This window comes from Python bivittatus, unplaced genomic scaffold (assembly GCF_059951505.1).
Source record: "Python bivittatus isolate LINGU-HERP-01145 unplaced genomic scaffold, Pbiv_v1 ctg000700_np1212, whole genome shotgun sequence".
Taxonomy (NCBI): Eukaryota; Metazoa; Chordata; class Lepidosauria; order Squamata; family Pythonidae; genus Python; species Python bivittatus.
The window spans coordinates 33,174,522-33,202,092 of NW_028277098.1; the positions used below are offsets into that span (position 1 = coordinate 33,174,522).

At 37.5% G+C, this 27,571-nt stretch overlaps 1 protein-coding gene across 2 annotated transcripts in view; it reads right to left on the reverse strand.

Annotated features, from left to right (window-relative positions):
• AK5 (adenylate kinase 5) overlaps positions 1-27,571 on the reverse strand; it is a 150,754-nt gene that overhangs the window by 52,728 nt on the left and 70,455 nt on the right. For both annotated transcript variants that reach the window (XM_088128404.1, XM_088128403.1), the window contains one exon: positions 8,464-8,554. In XM_088128404.1, the coding sequence (XP_087984530.1) occupies positions 8,464-8,554 (91 nt within the window). The remainder of the gene's footprint in view (positions 1-8,463; positions 8,555-27,571) is intronic.

Genomic DNA, 27,571 nt, shown 5'->3' on the forward strand with positions numbered 1-27,571 from the left:
TCTGAGTCCTAAAAATCTGATTTGTTGAATATCACAGTTACATTATAAGGAATGTAATTACTTTGCAACATAGCTCTTTTCTACAGGCGTAGATTTCTTAATGCTTGATTTCTTATATGGTTGATATTAAAGATGAGATAGGGAACTGGATTTGAATAATAGACCAGATCCTGTTCCCCACTTACCCTGAGGACTTGGTAATATTAGGAGAAAATGTTCTTTTGACATTGTTACACACAGTAGAAGACAGTAAATGCTTGCACTGAGTGGTCCATCTGATGCATGTTTTTCCCACCATGAAAGACATACTCTAGATAAATTGAAAGTGTTACTTTGCAATTACTACATTAGAAGGGAAGGTTGAGACACAGAGGGATCTTGTTGGGGACTCTGGCAGAAGTGCAAACAGGATCAACTTCTTCCAGTATCACCCATGCCCTGCCTTCTTCCTTGAAAAGGAAGAGAAAGAGAAGAGCTGATCCGCCCAGTGCTGCTGCAGAAGGTCAACAAGAGGATCTTCTGCCAGCTTCCAGCTCTCCTGGAAGAAGAAGGACCAGGGACAGGAGTGGAGAGGAGTGGCCAGCAATTGGAGGTGGTGGTGAGAAAAGACTTCACTTGAGGCTCAGCAGACCAGATGGCTCAGCCTAGCATACCAGATGAAGCTCATGGACCAACAATTATCCATTCCTGTATTAAAGAATATTACAAATTATACTATATAATCTGTACTACTGATGAAAAATCCCTACAGAAATTTCAACACGGGGCTAGAAGTGTGAATCCTCGCTATTAGAAAAAAAGAGTTTCCAATACAACTGCTTAAATTAATAAATTAATTCTGAATCCTGTTTACTCCCAGACTTGTTTTGACAAAACTGCAATAACCTGCCAGAGGAAGAGGGAAAGGAGAGAAATGTTAGGATTTAATTCTGATTTTGAAGTCAATACAGATTTTCTGAAAGATACCTAATGCTCATATAATGTTACATTATCCATAATATGCCTTGGAGAGTAATGTTGGAAAAGGGTATTAAAAAGATCTAACTCATAAAAATATCTACTAGATTATTCCTTAGCCCATGTTTTAATTGTTCCACTAGAGCAAGAGGACAGAGGGGCATTATTTAATTTTAAGCACTAGAGTTTAAAACTGAATTGCAACTCATGACTTTGTTCCTTCAAATTCTACCTAGCCAAATGCTTTCATCACACTCCAGCTGGCACTCTGCTTACCCAGTGGCCATATTGTTAAAAGCTACCAGAAAAATATCTCTGAGTTCAAATCAACAGGAAAAGTATATATAGCTTATATAAAAAATAGCTTATTATATATATAAATATATAATATATATATATATTATATATATAGCTTATATATAAAAGTATATATAGCTTATAAGGGTGTGTCTATTCAGCAGAGACCCTTTTTCATGAATATACATAGGATAGCAATATGCATTTCATAACCAAAATATGCTTTACGTGACTCTCTATGTGAAAAAGAGAAAATTTTCAGAAGCTCCTTTTGGTTCAGAAGGCCACGTGGCCACAATTTGGACATCTCAAAAAGCTGGCCATTTAATTTTCTATAAAATTTAAAATAATTGGGTCCCTCTGAAGTCATCTCAAATTTCATGTGTGCCACAGTTTCCAATTTCTGTTGATTGATCTACAAAATGCTCCACATGAAAGAAAAGTTTGGACAGCACAGTAGTAGAGGGCTCTGTTGTTTTAGCCTTCCCATTGAACTTAGTAGGGTACTGACTGTGTTGCTTAAGACAAAAAGATCTGAGAATTTTACTCTACAGAAGTAGAGTCTGTAGCAGCCAATGCATTCATAGCTCAAGGACTAAGGGAAGAAATGCCACCCATTTTCAATGGTGAATCTTGCTTTCCAGGTCGGGGATCCTTCTCAGGCTGCTTACTTTCTTTTCAAGCAGCTGCATTTACTGAAATAATTAGTTCCTTAAAAAAGAAAAGAACAGGCATAAAAACAGACCACATAAAAAAGAATCACTCTAAGATTTATAGTGAATCATTTGAGTGATTTATTTCCTTCCTGATGCTTGGATCCTTCTGTTCTTCCCCCATCCGAGAAAGTGACTAGTAGTGACCTTGTTCTGGCCTACTGCTATAATATCATTCTTGGGGCTACAGAATGCTTGGAGTTACAGTAGTTCTCCATGCTGCAGAATGTTTGCCATCCAAGATTATGCCAATATAAATAGATATTTGGTTCAGAATTTCTGCATGAAAAAAGGACTCCTTGAGACTGCTTCAGAGAAAGGGGTAGAGGCTTCCATTGGCTTCTGAAGGTTGCTGCAGCTGCTTATGTTGTTGCTGGGGATGGTGGCCACAGATGTGTGACCAGACTTTGGTCACACATTGCAGACTTTGTGCTGCAATCTGATACCTGCCATGGGTGCATGTATGGACTTGCCAGTAAGAAGGATCAGTTGAAAGAAAAGTTAATTATTCTTTGGATTAGGGACAGAGAATAGATCTGAAGGTTCCTCCTGGAGTATGAGAGTGCAGGGGAAAGGGGATATTCAACCACAGGCTTGGGAGTGGGATCAAGGGACTGGGAAGTTCCAGGGAAATGATGGTTTAGGATTGCTAATGGTAGATGTGAGCAGAATAGCTGGCATGGACTGGCAGGAGTAGCTTGACCGCTGCTGGCTGTTCAGGCTCTTCAGCAGCTGAGACTCCAAGGTCAGGGAGGAGAAGTGATGTTCCCTCAGGAGATAAGAAGTCCTAGTTACATTTGAGACTATCTTCTTCAAACAGAATCTGCCTGCCCTGTGAAGTTTAAGCTGAGAAGGGATGTTTCAGATTCCCTCCCCTGTGAAGTAAGAGAGATGGAAACCTGGAACCAGTTTTTTTTGGTGGCCATCCTCTCCTTATAGACAATATGACTCCCACACTAACTTCAGGAACTCTTCCAAAATGTTTTTTCCTGCTCAGCATTTGAAATGTAGTAGGTGTTCATTTAATTCCCTTATCTTTTTTTCCTTCAGCATTATTTTAATTTACATTATTTTTAATTAGTTTTTATGAGGATCTCTGGATTGGAGGTAAGTGTTTTATTGGGTTACGAGCTATTTTATCTGCTTTAATTTGATATAAACCACCTAGGGTCTAGTAAGTGAGAGCAGTTTATAAATAAGTAAATGAACAATTACTGTATTACGTTTACGCTTACTGGATATACTTTCTGAAATTAGCAGCTGATAGACTCCAAACTGAGTGGATCAAGATACAAAGATATGCACTAGCTTAAAAGAGTTGGGGCTACCTAATTTAGTCAATTTTTCCAAAGGAGTAGAGATGACCATACAACAGATGATTGCCAATGTAATGATTGGGTTAGCACAAACTGGTTAGTGAGATATCATTGTTAAGGGAAGAGAAACCTCATGGGTAAGCTAAACATAATACTGAATTTAGTTGTCCTTTTACAGAAGAAGACTTATGTCCTTAACTTCATGTAATCAGGTAGCTTGGATTCTAGTAATTCAATCCAATTATCTTGCCTTCATTCTTCCTACATAGATCAGGTCCTGTAAGATGCTGTTGCATTACTCTGAGAACTTTAGGCAACTGTATAGGAAGACAATATCCAGGTATTAGAGATATTTTTCTTTGGCCGATTGACTTTGGAATACTAGAGGTCTTCAGTGGTACCCATCCACTTCAACTGGTGTCCACTGGAAACTCTGTTTCAAAAATGATGGTTATGGTTCTCGCTGGTGGCATTGTCTGGCTGATATTCCCATTGCTACCATTTCTGTTTCTATTTATCTTCAAAGACAGCTATGACAAAGGGAGGCTTGGTTGAGTGGAGGTTTCACAGAATCCTTTTTCTAGTCCACTAGATGTTCCTCCTGTCACTGTTATGGCGATACTTCTATGAGGGGATAGCATCAACAAGTTCTAAATTTGTAACATTAAATTCTTATTTCTAAATCTTTTTCCTGTCCAGCAATATTTCCTTGCTAATGTCCTATTGCTTTTGGATTTTTTATCCTGCCTTTATTATTTTTACAAATAATTCAAGGTGGCAAACATACTTAATACTCCTTCCTTCTCTTATTTTCCCCACAACAACTCTGTGAGGTGAGTTGGGCTGAGAGAGAGTGACTGGCCCAATGTCACCCAGCCGGCTTTCATCCCTAAGGCAGGACTAGAACTCATAGTCTCCTGTGTTCTAGACTGGTGCCTTCACCACTACTATAGTTCCTATAGGTTTTGCTACTATAAAACTAAAAGCACACTAGGGGTTTGTGGCAACAAATCATATGGGAAGGGGGCTGCAGGCTGTACTTTGGTTCTGGTGATAATATTTAAAGAAACACTTCAATTATGCCTTATTTATCATGGTTCTTGTTCTGGTGATAATATTTAAAGAAACATTTCAATTATGCCTTATTTATCATTGTGAAGTAATCTCTGAGAGAAAGACTTTTTCTTCATACATCATTTTATGATCTGGTAAGATCCACAGAAACAGTTCAAAAAGTTTTGTATTATTTATAAGCACAGCATGCTGAGAAGTCCAATTTAAGGGGAGAGTAAACACTTTCTTGTTAAGTAAACAACTGATTAAGGACAGGCTTCAGGAAGATAAAATTGAATCTTGTTTTTGCTTTCCGTTATTTCTCCTATAAAAAAAGGAGCCTCAAGTCCCTGAAGTACAGAATTTCAAGACAAGTTGTTGCTCTTAGCAACAGGTAGGAAGCAATCATGCATACAAATATATTGCTGCCCACAAAGGCTGAAAATTGTACTCTAGATTTTGCTTCTTTTTCTAACCATTATTGGAATGTAAGTTGAAGAGACTCTTACAGTCCAATCTTATACTTGCCCATCAGAAGTAAATCCCACTGAATCCAGCATTTCTTATTCCCATGAGAGTACAGGATAAAAGACTTACAGGTATAGACCGATGTGTGAATGTTTATATCTATCTATCTATCTATCTATCTATCTATCTATCTATCTATCTATCTATCTATCTATCTATCTATCCATCCATCCATCCATCCATCCATCCATCCATCCAGACTTCATTATTTTTATAAATAACTTCCTCCTCCTATTTTCCCCACAACAACAGTCCTATGAGGTGAGTTGGGCTCAGAGAGAGTGACTGGCCCAAAGTCACCCAGCCAGCTTTCATTACTAACGCAGGACAAGAATATTTGTTCGATAATAGGAATTTGGATCTGATTGGAAATACTGCAAAAAATAGTCAATACACTTTAGCTGATAATTGAGAATGTTTGGTTAAAATACTGGTATTCTTCCAACTCATGGACATTTGCAGGAATTTTCCAGTGGAGCTGCAAACACACAGAATAGGATGAGATCATAATTTGTACATGCGACATCTGCATTTTTCTCATACACGTGTTATTGTTTTGTTTTGTTTTTTGGCAACACCATCTTTTTCATGAATGTAATGATGTTGCTTGATGTATCCAGGAAAGGGTCCTATGTTCTAGAACAGCAACAGAAGACACTGCCTTTATACTGAAGCAGATGCTTGTCCATCTAAATCAGTATACTAAATAACATCAGCTCACCGGAGTTTCAGCCCTTCCTAGCCCTATGTGGAGAGGCTAATGATCATTCCTTCCATGGACAAGCAGAGGCCCTTCTACTGAATAACAGATCTTCCTTTCATCTTGGGAACCCTGGTGTGCATTCTGCAGAGAGCAGCATTGGAGTCTGGGTGGAATGTCTTTTCCAATGGGGATGGGGAGAAATGGAAATATTGAGCCAAATGTTGGAACTTACTTGGCATTTTTAGTACAACTTTTGCATGACTTTACTTTTTACTGCACCATTATGTTCTTGTTCCTGCACCTTTTACTTCTGGTTACTTCTGCACATTTAATATAAGGAAAACCAAATGTCCAGAAAAAGAGCACTATTTCTAGTAATTATAATGACTGGCCAGCCTAGGCAGTAACTCTATCAGGAGAGATAGGACTAACTTTGAAAAATTGATATATTGTGTGTATCTCTCTTTCCTTTTTCAGGGGGTAAACATGGGATTGTAAAAGATTGAAACCGAAGGAAATTGCTGTAGCTCCAAAATACCGTTTGCTGTCAACCATGGGAGTGGATGAAGAAAAATCAACTGATGCTTAATGTAGATTAAAGAAAGGTGCTCCCGATCAGTCAAAAGGAGATTCAAGAAATGCTTAATCATAATTAATATTATTATGGGGGGAATGGCAGGATATTAATCTAAATACTTTTCTTGGCTTCTTCCAGGAAGCAGGAACAAAATGGAACAAAACATTACATAAGACCATTTGATCTAGCTTTCAACTTAGCTCCGGCCTCTGCTCTCTAGGAAACACAGAGTAAAACCTTAAGTTAACAGACAAATTGGGAAGAATGTTTGTTATTCCTGAATGTCTGTTAAATCACAAATTATGTCATTTGCAGTTATTGAAATTATTTTTGCAATGTTGTAATTATAAAAATGATGCAGATGACATCATTGGCAGCAGATTGTGTCATCTGCATAATCGTACCCTTAAGCAAATGACGTAAATCAATAAGAATGGTTTAATCTGTGTAATGACATCACAAGAGGGAAATCAAGTAAGCAAGAGAAATGCCACCTTGCTTAATGTTTACCCAGATTTGATTGTTCACCTATACACTGGAAACCTTTCCAATCATTAAATAACTCCCAGTTCTTACTACAATCAATTGAAACTCCTGTTACAGTTCTCTAAATGAATAAATCCAGGCAACGGCCCAAGGGGACTGATGACGTCGTTGGACTGCTTATAATCTTGCAGAACCTTTTCTGCTATTTGCAACCATGATGGATTTTATCGGCATGAACTGGCAGAGTAATTGTTTATCACTATTAGAAAGTCAGAATACTGCCTCTTCTTAAAAAAATAAGCCTTGAATTAGAAATATTACAGATTCTTGTGGTTGCTCATCTCTTTCGTTATGGGGTAGACATCTGGGTGCCCAATCACAGTTATACTAAAACTGAATTTCTGTACTGTTTTTTTAGGCAAGAGCAATCACTTCCCATGAGGGAAGATTTTTAAAAAGGCCTTTCTTCTCCAGTCTGTCAGTCATTGCTATGAGTGCTCATCCATTGGCTAAAAATACTGAAAAGCAGGAACAAAATGGAACAAAACATTCTTTCAAAATGGGCAGACTGACAGAATGATTGTACGTTTTGCTTGATAGAGACTCATTCTGGTTTTTTTAATGAACACTGAGAATTGGGCAAGTGTGGTTTTTCAGGGACCAAATTCTACTTTTCTCCCTTGCAGACACTGATGGCCCTTTTCTCTCAGCCTACTGCGTGTGCAAAGGGGTTGAAGGACCCTTCAAAAGATGTTTCTTGAGTAACTAGGGGCTGAATGAGTTCCAAACTTAGAAGCAAATGGCCCTTGCCTCTGCATCTTTTCACTGAGTTGTAAAATTTTACTCACCCTAATATGCAAATGTATTGCTTATTCATTGATTTGATTTAGATTCCTAGGCTGCCTTTCTGTTCAGAAAGAACATGCAAGGGGACTTACAGTTTTAAACAATGCTAGTGCAGAATAAAACATTTAAAAAGATAAAAGTCAGAAATGAAATAATTTCCCTTTGAAAACCCAGTTCAGCTTTTCTCTTTAGTTATTTATTTATGCTTGAAATTAAAAAAAAGAGCTCAGACAGTCTTGTTAAGAGTGATGAAACCACATACCACCCACATTCTACACATTTAAATTTTGTTACTCTGAAAGAAAGAAAATAAGTACGAAGGGATGCCCCATGATGAGAGAACACGGGCTACCTGCACGTCCTCAAATCCTACAGAGAAACAATTCATGCTACCAAAGTTACTTGACTGTTGCTTGTGGATCGTAATGTGTGATGACCACGGATACATGGAACAATTGTGTAATATTACTACACGTTATGGTCACTACATACTTTACAAAATGTACTCTTTATAGTACGTTAACTCTCACTTAGAAATTTTAAATCATATGTGAAATAGCCCAAAACACCATATGCAGTGTTCTGTACATGAAATAAATACAGAATGATACATGTGGAATTACTCCAAATGTTTATTATAGGTAGTCCTTGTTTAGCAACCACAATTGGGACTGGCAACTCAATTGTTAAGTGAAGTGGTTGCCAAGTGAAACCACAACTGTGCTTATGATCTTACTTCAGCTTTCCTTTGCTTTACAGACCCACAGGGGTAAATGTGAGGATTGGTTGTAAAGTTACTTTTTCATCACCATTGTAACTGTGAAGGGTTGCTAAACGAGGCACTCACTAAACAAGGACTACCGGTATTTCACTTTGTTAGAAATATCTTTTTAATATATTATCATCATTAGGATTTAGAACTATGCAATTTTATAGAAGCAAAGCTAGGCCTGTTTTCCCCATGCAATACAAAAATTATCAACTCACTTGGCACTAGTTCTTGAGTGGGAAATAGTTTGTTGTCAACAGCCAGGCTTATGTTGCGGAACACCTCTTCCTCATCTTTGTCAGCATCCAACTAGAAACAAAAGAGAAGACAATCAGACATCTGGAAAGAAGACAGAGTAGCAAAACAAGCACAATGGATAGGACCAGGGGTACTCATGTTGTAGAACGTTTGTGTTGCTAAGAATTCCTAACAATTTTGGAGGGCACTGGGTTGTAGAAAGCTGTTCTTTAAGATACCAAATATATGGAAGCAATGGCTTCTGAAATGTTAATAATACTGATATTATTTATTAAGGCGGTGCAGCATTTTGGACTGCAAGGGCCAAAGGTGCTTCAGAGCGCTGGAGTACACATATAGCTCCTGTTTGTAACTCCTTAAATAAGGAGGAAGGTATTGGAGACAACAAAGGCAAATTAAAAAAGTCCTGGGAGCCAGTGAAAATATTTTATTGTCTAAAAACCTGACGCAAAAGATCTTTTGTTAAGCATGGTTGTAGAAATGTTCTTTTTGTATAAGTTCTAGTTACTTCACCTCAATTTCAGCACTGCAGAGAGAAAACAAGTATTGTAAAGATGGGCATGATAAAGGACAAAAAAGGCAGGGACCTAACAGAAGCAGAAGAGATTAAGAAGAGGTGGCAAGAATACACAGAAGAACTATACAAGAAAGATCTTAATGTCCCTGATGTCCACGCTGGTGTGATCACTGACCTTGAGCCAGACATCCTAGAGAGTGAAGTCAAGTGGGCCTTAGGAAGCATTGCTAACAACAAAGCTAGTGGAGATGACAGTATTCCAGCTGAGTTATTTAAAATACTAAAAGACGATGGTGTTAAAGTGCTGCACTCAATATGCCAGCAAGTTTGGAAAACGCAACAGTGGCCACGGGATTGGAAAAGGTCAGTTTATGTTTCAATTCCAAAGAAGGGCAATGCCAAAGAATGCTCAAACTATCGCACAATTGCACTCATTCCACATGCTAGCAAGGTTATGCTCAAAATCCTACAAGCTAGGCTTCAGCAATACATGAACCGAGAACTACCGGATGTACAAGCTGGGTTTTGAAGAGGCAGAGGAACTAGAGATCAAATCGCCAACATTCGCTGGATCATGGAGAAAGCACGAGAGTTCCAGAAAAATATCTACTTCTGCTTCATTGACTATGCAAAAGCCTTTGATTGTGTGGATCACAACAAACTGTGGCAAATTCTTAAAGAGATGGGAGTACCAGACCTTCTTACCTGTCTCCTGAGAAATCTGTATGCGGGCCAAGAAGCAACAGTTAGAACCGGTCATGGAACAACCGATTGGTTCAAAATAGGGAAAGGTGTACGACAAGGCTGTATACTATCACCCTGCTTATTTAACCTATATGCAGAGTACATCATGAGAAATGCCAGGCTGGAAGAATCACAAGCCGGAATTAAGATTGCAGGGAGAATCATCAACAACCTCAGATATGCAGACGATACCACCCTAATGGCAGAAAGTGAAGAAGAACGAAAGAGCCTCTTGATGAGGGTGAAAGAGGAGAGTGCGAAAGCTGGCTTGAAACTCAACATTAAAAAAACTAAGATCATGGCATCTGGACCCATCAATTCCTGGCAAATAGAAGGGGTAGAAATGGAAGCAGTAACAGACTTCATTTATCTGGGCTCCAAGATCACCGCAGATGGAGACTGCAGCCATGAAATTAAAAGACGCTTGCTCCTTGGGAGGAAAGCTATGGCAAGCCTAGATAGCATATTAAAAAGCAGAGACGTCACCTTGCCGACAAAGATCCGCATAGTTAAAGCTATGGTTTTTCCAGTAGTAATGTATGGCTGTGAGAGCTGGACCATAAAGAAGGCTGAGCGCCGAAGAATTGATGCCTTTGAACTGTGGTGCTGGAGAAGACTCTTGAGAATCCCCTGGACTGCTAGGAGGTCAAACCAGTCAATCTTAAAGGAAATCAACCCTGATTGCTCATTGGAAGGATTGATAATGAAGCTCAAGCTCAGATACTTTGGTCACCTAATGCGAAGAGAGATCTCTTTGGAGAAGACCCTGATGCTGGGAAAGATTGAAGGCAAAAGGAGAAGAGGACGGCAGAGGATGAAATGGTTAGATAGCATCACTGAAGCAATGAGCATGAAACTGAGCAAACTCAGGGAGGCAGTGAAGGACAGGAAGGCCTGGCGCAATATGGTTCATGGGGTCACGAAGAGTCGGACACGACGACTAAACAACAACAACAAGACAGTCCTTATTGCAAATTGGGCTTCTATTGTCTAACAATCAATACAATGCCTTCAATTTCATTTTTTTCTTGTCACATTTTATATGGATATACAGTAATTGTACAGACCACTTATCTGCTTTTGTCCTTTAATAGGACTCTATTTATAAAGGGATTTATAAGCTGATACTAACACTTTGAATATGAGAAAACAACAGCAAGTACCAACAGCTTAGAGACTCTCAATACCAATTTGAGGCTAGTTCCACCAGTGCAGATGGAGAGATAATTGGGCAGCAAGGTTCCTAGTATACCAACAAAATCCCTATTCCAAGTACACACACTCAAAAGCCAATGTTTCCTGCACCTGGGGCCTGAAAAGGAGGACAGAATTACTGATGAAGTCTTGGACAAAGTCTGGGACACAGAGATGGCATAAAGCATTTTCTTCCATCCAGTAGGGTTGAATCAGTACCTTGGCTTACTAAGGGGCTGAGAGAAATGAACTGCAGAGGGAGCGGTAGAACTCTCAAGAGGAATCAGAACAACACAGAGTAGGGCTTTGAAATCCTATTCTGTGGCAGTAGATACAGCAAACATTCCCCTGGCAATGTTTTTCGGTACTGTGTTGCATTTCCTTCATCAAGATGTTCAGGGAGGGAACAGTTGGAGGTTCACATTGTTCCTTGCAAAGCTGATCAGATTCACCTCAAGTCAGACACAATTTCGGGCAGTGGGTGGTATCATACAGGGATTAACTGCTTGTTCCTGTTCATATGGATTCTGTTCAGTTTCTAGATCTCAAGGATGTGGACAGGGTATCTGTATCAAGGATGGCCACCACCTGCTTTTGCCTGACTGTTTAAATTGGCCAAGCTGACTGGCTCTATGCTTGAGGAAGGTGATCAATGCTTTCTTGAGCAGGGGAGGAAGGAGTTATAAGAATTTTAGCAAAGCAGCTCTCCCTTAACTCAGAAGTTTTCTGGAATTATAGGCTAGTTTCAAGTATTTCATTCTTAGGTAAATTGATCAGGAACATGGTAATTCTTAAGTTCCAAGTGCATTTGGATTAAACTTACTATCTGGGTCAGTTTGAATCAAGGTTTTATCAAGGATATGATACTGAAACCTCATTGGTTACCTTGGTGGATGACTTGTATTAGAAATTAAATAGGGGGAGTGCAACTCTCTAGTCCTCCTTTTGGCAGCTTTTGATATCATTAACTATGGCATCTTCCGTGGTTGTCTGGTCGGGGTAGGACTCTGGAAGCACTGTTTTGATTTAGTTTTGGTCCTTTGCATAAAGTGTGTTTATGACTATGCTATGACAACTGTCTGGAAAGTATATGCCATGCAAGATACAGCAGCCATGTTGCAAGATGCCTCCACTGCCAGAGGTAGGTGGGAGTGGGTGTTCTCCTGTATTAGTCCCCCATTATGGAATGCTCTCCTCAGGGAAGTGTGTTTGGCTATTTATTCGCCCAATATTTAGGAGAATGGCAAAAACAGATGCATGTCTCTTGCCAAGTTTTGATTGACTTTAATAATTATTTTAATTTTAATTGTATCAATTCTGTTACGTTTATATTTTGTATTTTGTTTTAATTGCCATAAAGTGCCTTGAGTGTTTATATAAGCAAAATGGTGGGAGCCCACATTTAATTACTAAATAAGTAAACAAGGCCAAAGAACAAGTAGATGTTCATGTACTTCTAGGGGAAAATAAAATGTCTGTAGAAAGCTATGTATCTTAGAAACAAAACGAACCCAGTCTGAGAAAAACTATATTTCATGGTGGCATAAATTATCAAAGTTCCTGTAATTAATGTCTGTGAAATATTCTAAAAATCTGTCCTTTCAAAGTTGTGATAGCATTTTTAATGAACCGAAAAATTCTTTTGAAAATTGTAGATCAGATCTGATTCAAACTGATAGAATCTTGTTTCTTTGCTTTTATCACTCCTTCATTAGCTTCCTTAGCTAAAGCCATAATCACATCTCATGTCAAAAGTTCTGTATGTTAAATAGACAAGAAGTACCTTCTAGAGATTTAATAAACTGGGGCACATCACATCAGATTATAAATTTACCTGCACATTCTTGGTTCAAAATCAGTAGGAGAAGAGCCAATACAGCACACTGAGCTTATGGGTAGAATGTAGGATTGTTTTGGCTCAATTAGTATTGATTATAAGATGGGGTTTTTTTTTCCCCTGGGGCTTTTGAGACAGTCTTAACTCCTGGCAACTGCATGTGGGTTTTTTGGCAATATTTTTCAAAAACGATTGACTGGCTCAGAGTCATTCATCTGGCTTTGTGCCTAAGGCAGGCTAGTCTCCTGCTTTCTAAATCAGTGTCTTTAGCCTCTACACCAAACTGGTGCTCACAGATGGCACTACATATAAAATGAATTATATTCTGATGGTGAGATAGCACATTCATTTTTCTTACAAAAAGTGCACTTATTGATAAAAATATAGAAATAATTCTGCTCACTACACCCAAACATATTCATCACTTGTTACTTACCTAATCACCATAATGATAACAGATTCTCATTCTGTGTACATAATCTAGCCAAATAAAAGGTTCTATAAAAATAAGTCTCTATCAACCAGGCAGGTAAAATGTGAAGCAAGCATACTGAGCAAAACGTGATCCTTGTATTTTAAATCATGAAAGAGACACAGGGAAACAAATACATACCAGTTGCTAAAATGAACATCTCAGTTTACTGAACAGTACTCCTTTAATATCTCTGAATGCAATGCCAAAGATTTATGCCTTCCCAATTGTAAATAAATGGGTATATTATCGAAAACCTGAATATTAAATGTCTTGGGGCAATATTGAAAGAGTGTAAAATACATTTCTGTGTTTACACTTCTCACATTTACATTTTAATGACAACAGCTAATTATTAAAAGGAAAGTCTGCTTTCAATATTTCATTGCCATCTCCAAAATCTCTGTTACAATTACACAAATATTCAATAAGCATGCTATTTTTTAACCAGTAGCCACACTAAACAAAAATAGCCTTCCTAGATCCATCGCATAAAACTAGGAGGTGTTCTGTATTGCTTAGTGAAAGTAAATCTCAGTCTGTTTTACTACCAAGCAAGAGTTAGGCACGCTGAGATGCATACACTTCAGAATGGATAAATTCAATGATTTCACCACTAGCATCACCATCAAATGCTTTCTGTTTCAAAGATAATCAGAGTAAGAAAGATCTGATTACAAATGCCTACAGGAAACATCTGGACATAAAAAATAGACTAAAGACACAAAAAGAATTGCTTAATAAAGGAAGAAATCTACCACAGCTAATGTTTTTACAAAGAACTGGGAAAATAAATAAATAAAAAGAATTCATAATTATGCATAAGGTAAGGGCAACATCAATATATAAATACTTACAAGTAACTTGTATTGAATGTAGGATTTCTAATTTAGGGACGTATAAGTCAACAGAAATCTGGTCTGTGCCAGTATAGGAAGTCAGGCCCAGAACTGGACAATACCACTTCAGCTCATTAAGCCATTGATCAGAACAATGAAAAATTGTTATACTGGTTTTTCCAAACTAGCTGCTAAGTGAAGCCTACTTATATGTACATTAAAAAAAAAAAACTTTCTGAGAAAAATTCCCATGTTTAATTGGAAGTTCATTCACTGTGAGGTTAAATGTGACTAATGAGAAGGTCTGCGTTGTGATGAGTGGATGACTAATTAGTAGGATGTATAAATTGAAGAATGTAGCTTATGATTGCATTTTAATTGCTTTTTTAGTGTAATGACAGTTCTGCTGAATTATTCTGAATTACTCTGCACACACACACACACACACACACACACTTTTCACCTCTCACAATTCCTAGCTTTAAAGTAACTTTTTTTTAATAAGCCTGGCATATATCCTGCTTCCACCAACGTTAATAATTTCATACAGAAGTTGCTCTTTTCCTTAACTAGGAACCATAGTATAACTAAAGGGTGTATGTAAGAGATTTTGGACTGGAATGTCTATTGTCAAGATTATCAGCCCACCCAATATGTGACAATATCACTAACTACGTTGTTCTCTGTTACCAATAACACCCATCCCATCTTCTCCATTTTGTTGCAACACTAGCTACAACACCAGTAGGCAGAGGCAGTTCCTCCCCACCCACTGCTGTCATCCAGTGCTGTGTCTCCTCTGTTCAATTGCTTTACTCTGCTCTTACAAGCATAGCTTTGGGGGGGGGGGGGTTCCAGCCAACAAAACAAATCTTAACAGACCCCAAAACCTCTCCTCTTCCTTTTACTCCTCTTTCTGCCCTCTACTTTAAACTCCCGATATCTTAACACATCTGCCTAAGCTCATTAATCTTTTTCCATCACACTGGTGATGCTCCTAGCCAGGTTACTGTAATGGGGTGAGAAAAAATTGGAGCCCAAGGTGATGGATACTGGAAGCAGCAAAAGCTCCTTCAAGCCGGATAAGCTCTATTTAGAAATGTGCAAACGATTTTGGTTCTGCCTGTGATGTATACTGCTTTTATTTATTTTTGTATCTTATTATTGTAACTTACATTTTACTTTTTATTCTGCATGAGTTTATGTCTTCCATTTTAAAATCCGACTGCTAATTTTCCCAGCTAAAGTAATTAGAATTTGCTATTCCCCCACATCAAAAATAATTTGAACCCTTGCGTGTTTTATATTACTATATCAATGAAACCTTTAATTTTAAGAGAGTACCTGGATAAGTTAACCAATTGTTAACGTTTAAAGATTTCTTAATGTATATGCTTCAGGAAGTCATTTTGAATTCAAGTCATGTTCCTGAGGAAATTTTTTAACAATAAATTCTGCCTCAAGGCAGTCTATCTCCATGCGAAAATATCCCTCTGCCAACAGACTTTGTTCATTTAAGCATGTTAATGAAATCTTCTGATATGAACTGTTACTTGTGGAAAGCTTGCATATGTTGAATTATAATAGCAAAACCTAATTTTCAATTAAAGTTCTTTTAGGTAAGCTATTACATACTTTTTAATCTAAAATATTATAATTGCATGCATTACAATATTTTAAAATCAAGTTATAATACCTTTTTAAATCTTGCAGGTTAACCTATGTCAGGACTAAATAACCATTATTCTATGTTCACTTTCATATCCCCAAACGTATTAGATGTAATTTATTTACTTCAAGCTTAATTTTATGTTTCCTGGATCATACGCTCAATTTAAACTGTTTTTCATATTGCCTTTTTCCTCAGAAATACAATAAAATTAATGGGCATTTTAAAAGTTAATGGACTCTGAAAATTGGATTAGAAGTTAACTTGTTTTTGTATTTAGCCAACTTATTTCTCTTTCTTTCACACAGACAGTTGAGACTGAAGAAACCTTATCTCCTCTAAGACTGCATCATGCAGTTGGTTTTGCTTCTATTTTCCATTTTAAAAGAAAGAAGGTTGGATCGGTTTTCACTCCCAGCAAAGTGTTCAATTATCTGGACTTCTAATTCTCAACAGGCCTAATGCTGCGAAAGTGCCCCAAGATGTGCTTCGATGTAATCCAACCCTGCCATTTCTAAAAAGGGAATCTGCCAGATTTCTCCCTGGGATTTCCACCACTGAACCCCCTTTCCCTGGAAAGGGCAGGTATTTATGCTGCCAACGACCTGGAAACTGGATGGGACAGAGCAGGAATAAGCCCCCTCCTATAAGAACAAGTTTTTAAATAAATGGCTCCAGTCCCTCCCCGTTAAACTTTTGACAGTTCTAGAATACAAGCCCAAAACTAGCATACTGAAGAAAAGAATACAACTAACAAAAACAACGAAGTATGGATCTGAAAGAATAGTCTAACGGCAACAAGTTACCGAAGGCCATGATCCACATCCCAAAGTTGGCACTCAATAATCTGTAAGCAGTCTTAGCAATCAACAAAAGATAGACGGGCAGAGAATTTGAATAGCAGGTAGTTCTTGCTTACTGAGGGTAATTTGGACGAGGAACTAAGTCGTTGAGTGATGTGGTTGTAAAGCGTGGCATCATGTGACTGTGCTGACCTACAACGGCAGTTCCAGCAGAACCAGTTGCCATTGTTAGGTGAATCCCATGTGGTCAAAGGGTCCCGCAGACATGTGATTGCCACTTGCAACCTCCTGCTGGCTTCCCCATTGATTTTGCTTGTTTGAAGTTGGCAGCGAAGATCGCAAATGGCAATCACATGACCGCAGGACGCTGCAACATCGTAACTGCAAGCCAGTTGCCAAGTGCCCAAATTGTGACCACATGACTGTGGGGACGCTTCGACAGCCGCAACTACGAGAACTGGTCATAAGTCCCCCTCATTCAGTGCTGTCATAGCTGACAATGGTTGCTGAACGAATGGCTGTTAAACAAGGACTACCTACAGATGTAAAATTATCCACAACTGAGCAAGTAGAATTCGAAAGAAATAAATGCTCCCTCACTTGACTACCTAAATGTTCCCTGCTTTACCTTATCGGTTCTGGTTCTCCCAGGGCTTTTTAGGCACAGTCACACGAGAAACATTTTATCCAGCCTCGCTTCATGCAGACTTCCAGCCAAGGCCCAGGAAGAATGAAGGGTGCTTTACTTCCTTGCCCCCCAACTCTTCTGCTACTCATTGGAGAGGCAGCCACTCCGTATAGAGATTTCTTTGGGGACCACAGTTAGCTAGCAGGCCACTCCAACTTACTAGTCTCCAGTTAGAGCTAGCCAGCAGGCCAGTCAAAATTAAGAGTTCCCTTAATTCACCACAAAACCCAATGTGCAGAAAGATATTTGGTGCAATTCTCAATGTTTAGTACTTAAGATCAGTTTTTCTGATCTTAAGACACGAAGGACAGAGCTTTACATTCAAACATTTTGTTTGAATGTAAAGTAGAAGGTAATAGAACTGACTGAGAGAAAGTTTATTTAATCCTGAACATCCTTGTTATTTTCACCTACAAATGTCCCTTAGCCATTTATATTCTGCAACTCACTCCCTGCTGCTTTCAAAAACTGTGTTGGGAGGGAACTGAAACACAAAGGAGAGGGTAAATGCAGAGGAAAACCAGCAGGCCAGAGATCCTTGCCTTCTAATGTAGTTCCTTCCAGAGTTTAGGCTACAAAGCAAAATCATATATTCAGAATTCTGACATTCTTAACCCAAACTGACAATATTTTGCATAATTATTTACCGAGTTCATATAGGATCATTGCTCCTTTTTAAACAATATATAACAAATTATATTTGCTAAATGTATGCAAGGCACCATCAAAGCCAGAGGTATGCACTTTGAACTCCCACCAATTTAAACAACAAAATAAAACATGTTCATAGCATGTTTTCATTAAAATCTATGCTTAACTTGTCTGAGACATTCCTCCTGCTTTTTCTCACCAATTTCAATTACTTATTTTATTCTTAATAGCTCAATAACTAAAATTCTCTTGGAAGTGTAGAAATTAATACATAAGATACAAGTTACAGTAAGCAATACTCCTTTGACATTATTTTGATTAAATAAAATAATATATAAATTAAATCAGCCACAGAATATAGCAAAGTACATAGCAAGAATAAAATACTGAGGAAGTCCGAAAGAAACTAAAACAGTTTCTAAAATGCCTTCAGAAATAAAAAGATCTGCATCTGGTGCCAAAAATATCTCAAGATTAATGCTGAGAAAGTAATGTTAAGAGAGTTTTATAGGCACTCTCATTACTCATCTAAAGGGCTGTCCCAAATTACAGGTAGTCCTTGTTTAGCAACTGCCTCATTTAGCGACCATTTGCAGTTACAACAGTGATGAAAAAGTAACTTTATGACCAATACTCGTATTTACAACCTTCGCAGGTCTGTAAAGCAAAGGAAAGCTGGAGTAAGATCATAAGCACAGCTGTAGTTTCACTTAGCAACTGGGTTGTGGGTCCCAACTGTAGTCGCCAAATGAGGACTATCTGCATGGTCATAGGATCGGAATAGGTAAATTTGGAAGGATACATTTCTTCAGATAACCTACACCTAAATCAGTAAGGCTTGGAAAATTAAAACTAGCATTACAAATTGATTCCAAAAATGGACTGGCAGTTGATCAGCCCTTTGGGGTAGACTAGATTAGCAAACCAAAGTTATGAACGCTAATACTACTTTTATTATAAAATTACAGGAACAGAATCTTACAAGTCTAAATGCACCTCCCCCCTCCCTCTCTTTATCTTCAAGGGAACTAGGGAGGATCAAGCCTGAAATCCTTTCTCAAATTACATCTCTGCCTGAGACTCAAATTTCTTTTGTCTGACTGCTGCCTTGGTTGCAGCTCTTCCTCCTGTTCCTCAAGGTGACTCTTACTTCCCATTACACAGCCAGTGTGGATGGGAAAATACTGGCATACTGTGAGAGTATTAACCACTCCCCATTAATAATCTAGCATTCTATTTTGATCTAATTGAAATTCCTGGAATTCTACATAAAAAATGTTGCAATAACTTAAATGGGAGATTATCAGAAAATGAGCACCTTTTACAGAAGTATCTCCAAGCAGCACCATAAGTGGTACACCAAATTAAGCTGATAAAAGATTTGTTAGCTATCAGGACAGCATCTATAATGACAACGGGGCTCCCTCACCCTAGCCATCCTTTTGTGGAAATGCATCCTTTTGCAAAATAGGGTGAACACCACTCAGCCAGAATCACCTGCAAACAGTATCTCTTGTTTTCGTTGAGTTTCAGTTATTTTGGCTATTATCCATTTCCTTGCCTAAACTCTGCTTCAGAATGTCTGTCAGCCCTTCGAGGTAGTCCAGACTAGGAAACCAAAATCATGAATACTAATATTACTTTAATTGTAAGGTTACAGCAACAAAATCTTGCAAGTCTGAAAGTGCTTCCCCCTTCCCTGCCTTTACATTCCAGAGAACTAGGGACAGTCACTTCTGAGACGCTTTCTCAAATTACATTTTGGGTTTCGACTTAGATTTTGTTGGTCAGACTATTGTCTAGACTGTGGTTCTTTCTCCTGTCTCTCAAGGCTATTCTCACAGCTCATTACAGTATCAAATTCATTAGATGAAAGGTAGACTGGATATTAGTCTTGTACTAATGTGCTAATGGAGATAATCTCATAGCTGCAACCCATCCCCATTGAAAAACATGCTGATAAAATTGATTCCTGTGGAAATTAATAGTATACCTGTCACTGCATCTATTTATGGAATTGGCTACCAAATTTGGAAGGAAATCATTGTGATATAGTGTCCCTGCCTCTCAATTCAGAAAGCCTATCCAGAAGGACCCCATTATCAAGGATATCAAAAGTTGCTGTAAGGTCCAAGAAATCCAATGAGGTATTTCTTGGCATAATTTATCCCATAGAGCAACCAAGCTAGTTTCAAAACGATGTCCGAATAGAAGTTGATCCAAAAAGTGCCTGGTGTTGATCAATGAAGAGGCTAGCCACACAAATAAAGCTAATCCATAATATGGTTTGGAGTTAGCTTGGTATATTGTGAAAACCTGGGCATGGTGAACCGTAAACCTTGGCTTATGGTGTAGTGCAATGTGTGAACAAAGCCAACTCTGGTTTATTCAATGAATCAATTACACAAACCATACATTAGTGTAATGTCTAATGTGCCTCTATGTGCATCAACCAGCTTCTCAGTGCAAATCTCAATGTCACATTGAACCAGTATTTGTTAATGACCACTCTTTCTAATTCTCATCTGCAACCTCTCCTTTACTATTCCTCTCTTCCTTCTACTCCTAGCCCCCTTTCAAGGCTGTGTTTAAATAATAGCCTTCAACTCAATCAGTGAATCTCTTTCTACTGACTACTCTCTTGAACACCTTGCCCAGGAGACATCACTGTTAACCAGCCTACAGTTGCTTTCAGCTACTTAGTCAACAGCAGTTTTCTTCAGGAATGATCCAAAAAAGAATAGCTTCTTTAAAGGAGGCCAGTATTACTTCCTTTCTTAAAGGAAAAAAAAAAATTACAACCATGATGTAAATCTCATGAGTGGGAAAAAAGTGTGGGAAGCCTGCAGATGTCTACGTAGTGTTGTTAAGTATCAGAGGGGAGCATTGTGATTGGATTAAGTCACTACATTCTTTAGAATTGTTTTGTGGAGGTGGAAAACTGCATAAATTTTCAGCAGCTTGACAGCAGCATAATGTAGTTCTTAATAAAGTTTAGAATCAAAAGCAATGCAGATTTTGTATTTCTCACTGGAACAAGGAGCAAAGGAAACTTGTTGGGAATTTATTTATAAACTGGTCACAGAATACATTATATCAGCTGGCTTTATTTTCCCACTGCCTTACTTTGTTGCATGCAGACTTGTATGTTGAACATAAAAGTAGAAAGCATATTTAATGATGCAGTGGTAGTGAAATGAAGGAGCACTTCATCCACCCTTCCCCCCTGAAGACATTATACAAATCATCAAACACAGAAACAAAATGTATGTTGGCCTAAATATATTTGTTTCAGACTTTTTCCAACTAGTTAACTCTAAATTTCTAAGGTAACAATTACTTTAACCTCTTTTGTGTTAATCCTTTCCTTTCTTAGTATTGCATTTGGACTATTTGTTTTTAGTTGCCAAGACTTATTTTGTTCCCCTAGACTCTTCTTGCATAGAGAATCTTCTCTCCACTTGATAGATAAGCTCTATCTTTAGGAAAGGAGACTGACTAATTTGCCTTTTCATACTTCCTTTTTCAACTCTAGAATTCTAATGAATCAGAATTAAAATAATAGAGAAAACTAGAATTTACTTTGCAGGGGAGAGGGTTCCTTACAAGTTAGATCAACAAAATGCTCTGCCAAGTGGGTTCGGAAAAAACATATCAAAATGTATTATTTTTAATCAGAATTTATGATACAACTAAGGATTTCAGACATAAGCCTCTCCATTTAGGTTCCTTGAATACTGATTTATTTCCTCCTTCAACAAACTTCATGATGTTTTTAAAAAAATCTAGAATCCACAACTGGACAACCAAAATGCCACAAATGCTCAAATGCTGAAATCACCAGAATTTCAAAGTTATTCAAGAGGTAATTCAAGAAATAGGAGATGGGAGCAGAAAAATCCAAAATCTGATTCAGTTTTCTGGCTGTAATTTTAATGCTACGGCATAATATGGTTGATTTTCTTCTGGTTTATCCAAATAGGTAACTCTAAATCAAGATACCATGGTTACAAAACAGAGTAGATAAATTCCCATGTCATGCCATGGCAAAAACAAACTCCAGTAAGGTTTAACAAGTTGTATGAATCTAGACTTTCATTCAAAATTGAAACTTCATTAATATGCTGCAAATATCTTATGATCCCCCCCCCCCGCCATTCTGAAAACACAGGAGGTATTTTCTGAGATGTACAGCAGCTAGTCTTTGTATTTTTATATCTGTAAATGCCTGTGTGTCAGATTTTAAAAGTGTCATTAAAGAAAAATAACCTGTCACTTGTATTTTTAAAATAAGTCAGAAACTAATTATTGATTATATACAACCAGAACCCTAAATATGCCTAATTGAAAAGTACTGCCTTTGAACTACTGGATGTTAGCAAAGAAACTTAAAAACAAGAAGTTCTCTGCAATTCAGAGATGAAGAGAGGAAATATGCCATAAAAAATGGCTTTGACATGTGAATTCAACACAAGGTAAAGTGGTAAGAGATGAGAAAAATATTTAGGCTCACAGCAGATAAAGAAGTAAAGAATCACAACCTATCCTTGTCAAACTGGCAGCTGAAGAGAGTAATGTTAGCTGCTGGGTGTGGTCAGGACAGAAAGTAGGGACCCATTCTTGCAAGAAGAATGAAACTGCTACATTGCACATCCTACTTATATTGTGACTCCTGTGGAATCTCTCAAGACTGACTCTGATGTAGGAAGCAAAACATTAGAAAGAGAATAATGAAGGACCAGAAGGCCAATAATGTTTCTTTGGAAAATGGGAAGGTTTTGTAATTGCTAACTGGGAGTAAAGCAATTAAAATGAAACAGAAACATTAGAGTCCTGTTGGGGAATTGAATTAGTCATGTCATAAGAGTACCTGCTAGCCTCTACATGCTGAATTAAAAGGGAGCAAGAGATGAACCTACTCATTGCGTAACATGAACAATGATGGTAGGGGATTCAAAATTGTGTGGTGAGCTTATATGTGCAAAACACACTACATGCTCAAGGTGATGATAATACAAAATATGGGAAGGATCACTGCGAGCACCCCAATTCTTCTGATCTATAATTGGAGGATGCTGAAACCCTAAACAGGAATTCAGTAACAAACTAAAAAAACTAAACAAACGTTTTTTCTGATATGTAGAAAAAATCCATCATCACACTTAGAGAAAAATAATAAATGCATGATTACTGGAGCAATGCTTTCCTAAAGAGGTGAACAAGCATGTTAAGAGAATAAAAAGCATTTGCACAAAATGCCCGATGACTAACAACATCAGCCTATAACATTTACTCAGAGAACCCACTACATTCACTGGGGCTTCCTCTTACTCCTTGAACACGTACAACTATGGCAACACTAAACAAAGTGCTAGAAAAAAGAATCCAGAAAAGCATTCAGCTGACAGCAAGCATGAGATGATAATGGCCTGTTAAACATTAGAGAAATTAATTCCCGTTATCCCTATAGGATCTGCTATCATCCTACCATGTAGAAAGCCAGATCCACATATTTGTATCAAGAACGGTTTTATCGTTTGAAGACGTACTTGGTGACCTCACCACATGGACAACCTATAATTCACATGCAAAGACAGAGCCACAGCCATTTCTATGAGACAAGCAGCTGCAGTGGCAACCGGTTGCAACAGTCTTCATAGGTGAGTGCATGAACTTGTTAGGACTGTCCAAAAAAAAAAAAAGAAAGGCAACATTAAGTATAAGATAAACAGAAACCCCAAACAATAGCTATACTGAAACTACATTTGGCCAATTTCACTAATTCCATAAGAATATTACGAACAGCCTATTGTTATCTCATGTTGACTTTCATGCTGCTGACCTTGGCTGCACTGTGGGTGATGCTGGCATTCCTATCTGATTCTTAAGCATCCATAATAATCATCTGGGTGACCTGGAAGGTTTCATAAGAATGACGACATTAGTTTATACCCCATGTCCCTAAATAATTTACTGAGATATGATGCCGTGTTTTGACTACACCTGACTTGCAGGGCCATAAACATTCCTCATGGGTATTCCTACAAACCAAGCCTCTCCAACAAAGCAGATGGTAGTACATTAAAGTGGGCTCAAGAAAAGTCTCTGCACTATCTAGGCCAGTGTTTCTCAACCTTGGCAATTTTAAGACAAGTGGACTTCCATTCCCAGAATTCCTCAGCCAGCATGAGAAACATTGATCTAGGCAATTTCAAGATATGAGATTGTTAGAAGGCTATATATTGTTATTCAATCTACAGGACCCAAAGTTTAAATTTAGATTTAGAGCACTGGCAATTCATTGTCTACAAAACTCATTAGTTTGTTCATACGATAGCAAAAGCTCTGATAAAAGACATGTGATAGCAAGGAAAGACGATTAGGGCCAAGCCAAGCCTAGAAGTTTACCTTTGAGCAGAACCCTGGTTCTAGAAGTAACCCTTCTCTCTATTCTCAGCAGAGCATATTCAATCTGAACTGACCTGTTCGCTATTATTACTCGGTTCACTATTATTTACCATTCACCAAATTTATTTTCTCAGCTGATGATTTATCCCTTCAGCACCTTTTCAGGGCCAGGATTTGCACACAAATACATGTATACTCTTCTGCACATCTATCAGACACCACAGTGAGATGGGTGGCCATATAAATTGCATAAATAAACAAATAACTCCAAAACGTCTTGGAGATTATGAGAAAGTACTAACAGAACACAGATTGTACATCAGTAGGCAAAACACATGGAGTTATCTAGAGCATTTTATTATAATATGCTTATTTATTCACCAACCCAAGAAAGATTTTTTTTCTACACTAGGGAAAGAATCTTTGTCTTATAGTGACAAGCTACATATCACATAAACTGGTCCTTCCTAATTAGCAGTAAGAAAGATCAGCAAGAGATTGTACGCGACTGCATTCATACCAAGTACATTTTAAATTCAGTATTGATCCACTGCTGTTTTACTTGTCACGACCAATTGCTAGAAAAATACAATTTACTAGTAATACATTTTACTACCAATTACAAGACTGAATGCAATTGCTGCTCTTTAAATATGAGACATCTCACTGTGCATAAAAACATTACTTCTACTAAAGCTACAGAAATGGCATATTAACATATGCAGGAAATTAAAACAGTCTGATAAGCTGACAGCCCCCCAAACCATTCTAATAAGTCAGGCAGCAACTCAGAATAAGGAAACAACTGGAATACATCTACATATGTCTGTATATTACCATGTACTTAGCATATATCTCAGCACATGGCAGTTGTAGTACCATGAGACATCTGGAATTATTTACAGATCTACAGCTATTACTCCTTCAAACCGAACTTGACTTCTGACCATATGGGTGTATCCAAGTAATTTATTAGCAACAATATGAAAGTGATTTGCCATTGCCTTCTTCTGTTTTTTGGCTTCCCAATCTAGTCTGTATTCTTTAGATTTCTTGATGATTTCCTATCTAAATACTAAACACTAACTAGGTCTGACCCTGCTTAACTTCTTGAGATCCATCCAGGTTGACCAAGTGACGACATACAGCTAGGCCCTAGTTCTATGAAGCCACATCCAAAATGTGAAAACCCCAAACAGGACTCCTTCTGTACAATATGCAGTTATTGGCCTAATAACCCAGCCAACAAGATATATATTTAACCACATAAGTACTATAGATAGAGACAATTATTTTCAAAGAATTGCTATGCTAAATGTTTGCATTTCGGGGAGGGGGGAAGGGGGGGAGATAAATCAATCTAGGGGAGACCTGGCTTGAATAACTTAAATTCTGAACTCAAGAAATGCTTAATAACATTTTAAAAGTTTTAAAAAGAAAACAATAGGATAACTCCCAAAACAAGAAAATACATATAGTTGTCATCCAGTTTAATAATCATGATGAATGAATCAAAGAAAAATAAAAGGAATCATATGTGGAAGAGTCTGAATAAAGTATGAAAATATTCACCTCACCTGAATAAGTCTAATAGCTCAGTAATGAAAGAGCAACTTTGAATCAATTCTGCTCACTATTTTTCAAGAATTTATATTTAAATAGACACTATACAAGGGAAGCAATCTTGTTTTACTGGGGAAAAAAACTGCACTGATTAAAACAGACTGTATGGTGGTGAAACGATCTTTTAAATGTTCAAAATATTTTCCAATTGCTCCAGAGTTTTGCAAACAAAATTGCAAAACTCTCTACTGACCAAGTGATGATAATATGAGTATGCATGGGAAGTCAGCTTCGCTTCCTGCATAGGGCTCTGCAGATATCATGGTAACACTCAAAACAGGGGTCTTTAATTTTCCTGATGTTCAACTTCATCATCCAGCTTATATTTGGGTTCCTATCCCTATGTGGAATTCAAGTGATTTATCTTAAGAATGATTATGGGCACAACTAGAAAGTTACCATTTGACCTTCTTGAAATTTTGACAGGGGTTTGCTTACTCATTTAGCTAAAATTCAGGGTTCTCCCCCAACATTAAACACTGTAGGACGTCAGGACTAGAAGTGTAAATTTGATCTGTATTCATGTGAAAAACTGATCCTGGTAACTATAATTTGAAAATTGCTGGTAAATCCTGTTTGGGGAGCACTCAAGCAGAAAATTAATATTCTAGATCAGCTGATATCCATTATTATTCATAATTATATTCTAAGGAGAATTTGGGTTGCTTAAAACTATTCAGTTAAAATATATTTTGGTTTCAGAGTTTAGACCCGCTGCACTAGCAGCTACTACAACCCTTGAAAGAATATCATTGAAAAGTATTTTAGAAGAGTGTAAATCTACAGATTATTTTTACAGAAAGTTTACCAATACAGTCAAGATAGAAACAGGTAATTTGCAAGAACTTTGGAACAAATAATTGGGATAGCCTATTTTAATAAATCAGTGTTCTTGTGTTTTAAAGAAGGTTAAATATGAATCCTATTATCATTAGAGAAAACGAATCCATTAAAAGGTTCTTTTTCATGTTTATTGTGCTCCCCAGCAGTTGTTCCGGAAGGATTGGGTGTCAACTTAATGCCAGAAATGTTGGAGAGGACTCTTGTCAGGTATGATTGGGGCTTGTTCTACAGTTATCCTGTTTTGGTTTATTATTCACATTATTATTCTTATTGTTATTATTATTTGAGGAAGAGAAATGCATGTTTAGATTTTAAAATGATGTTGAACTATATGCTGAAAGCTTGAAATCTACTGATTTATGAAGAACTTTGCATCTATTAGAAATGGAATGCCAGTAAAAATTCTTTTGCTTTATTTGAAAGATACAGCTATTCCAGATTTAAAATCCTGGACTGAATATATGTGTTTGCAATCTGGCTTTGAATGGTTTCTTTATGGACATAATGGAAGGCCTGACCCATATGATTCTGTGTACTTAAGATTGACTTAGTTGTTTAAAACCCAAGTTGCCTTTTGTGTTTTTTTTTCTTTTTCCTCTTTCTTTTTTGTTTCTTTATATAATGTTTTGTATTGTAGTCTATGATAGTTTTGTCTTTATTTTGTATACTATAGCTATACAGTTTTAAAGATTATAATGGCAACTCTCAATTTAAAAACCCCAAACCTTCAGCTTAGACAGAGTTTATGTAATCAAGTGGTCACTCTAGATGACAGAGCTA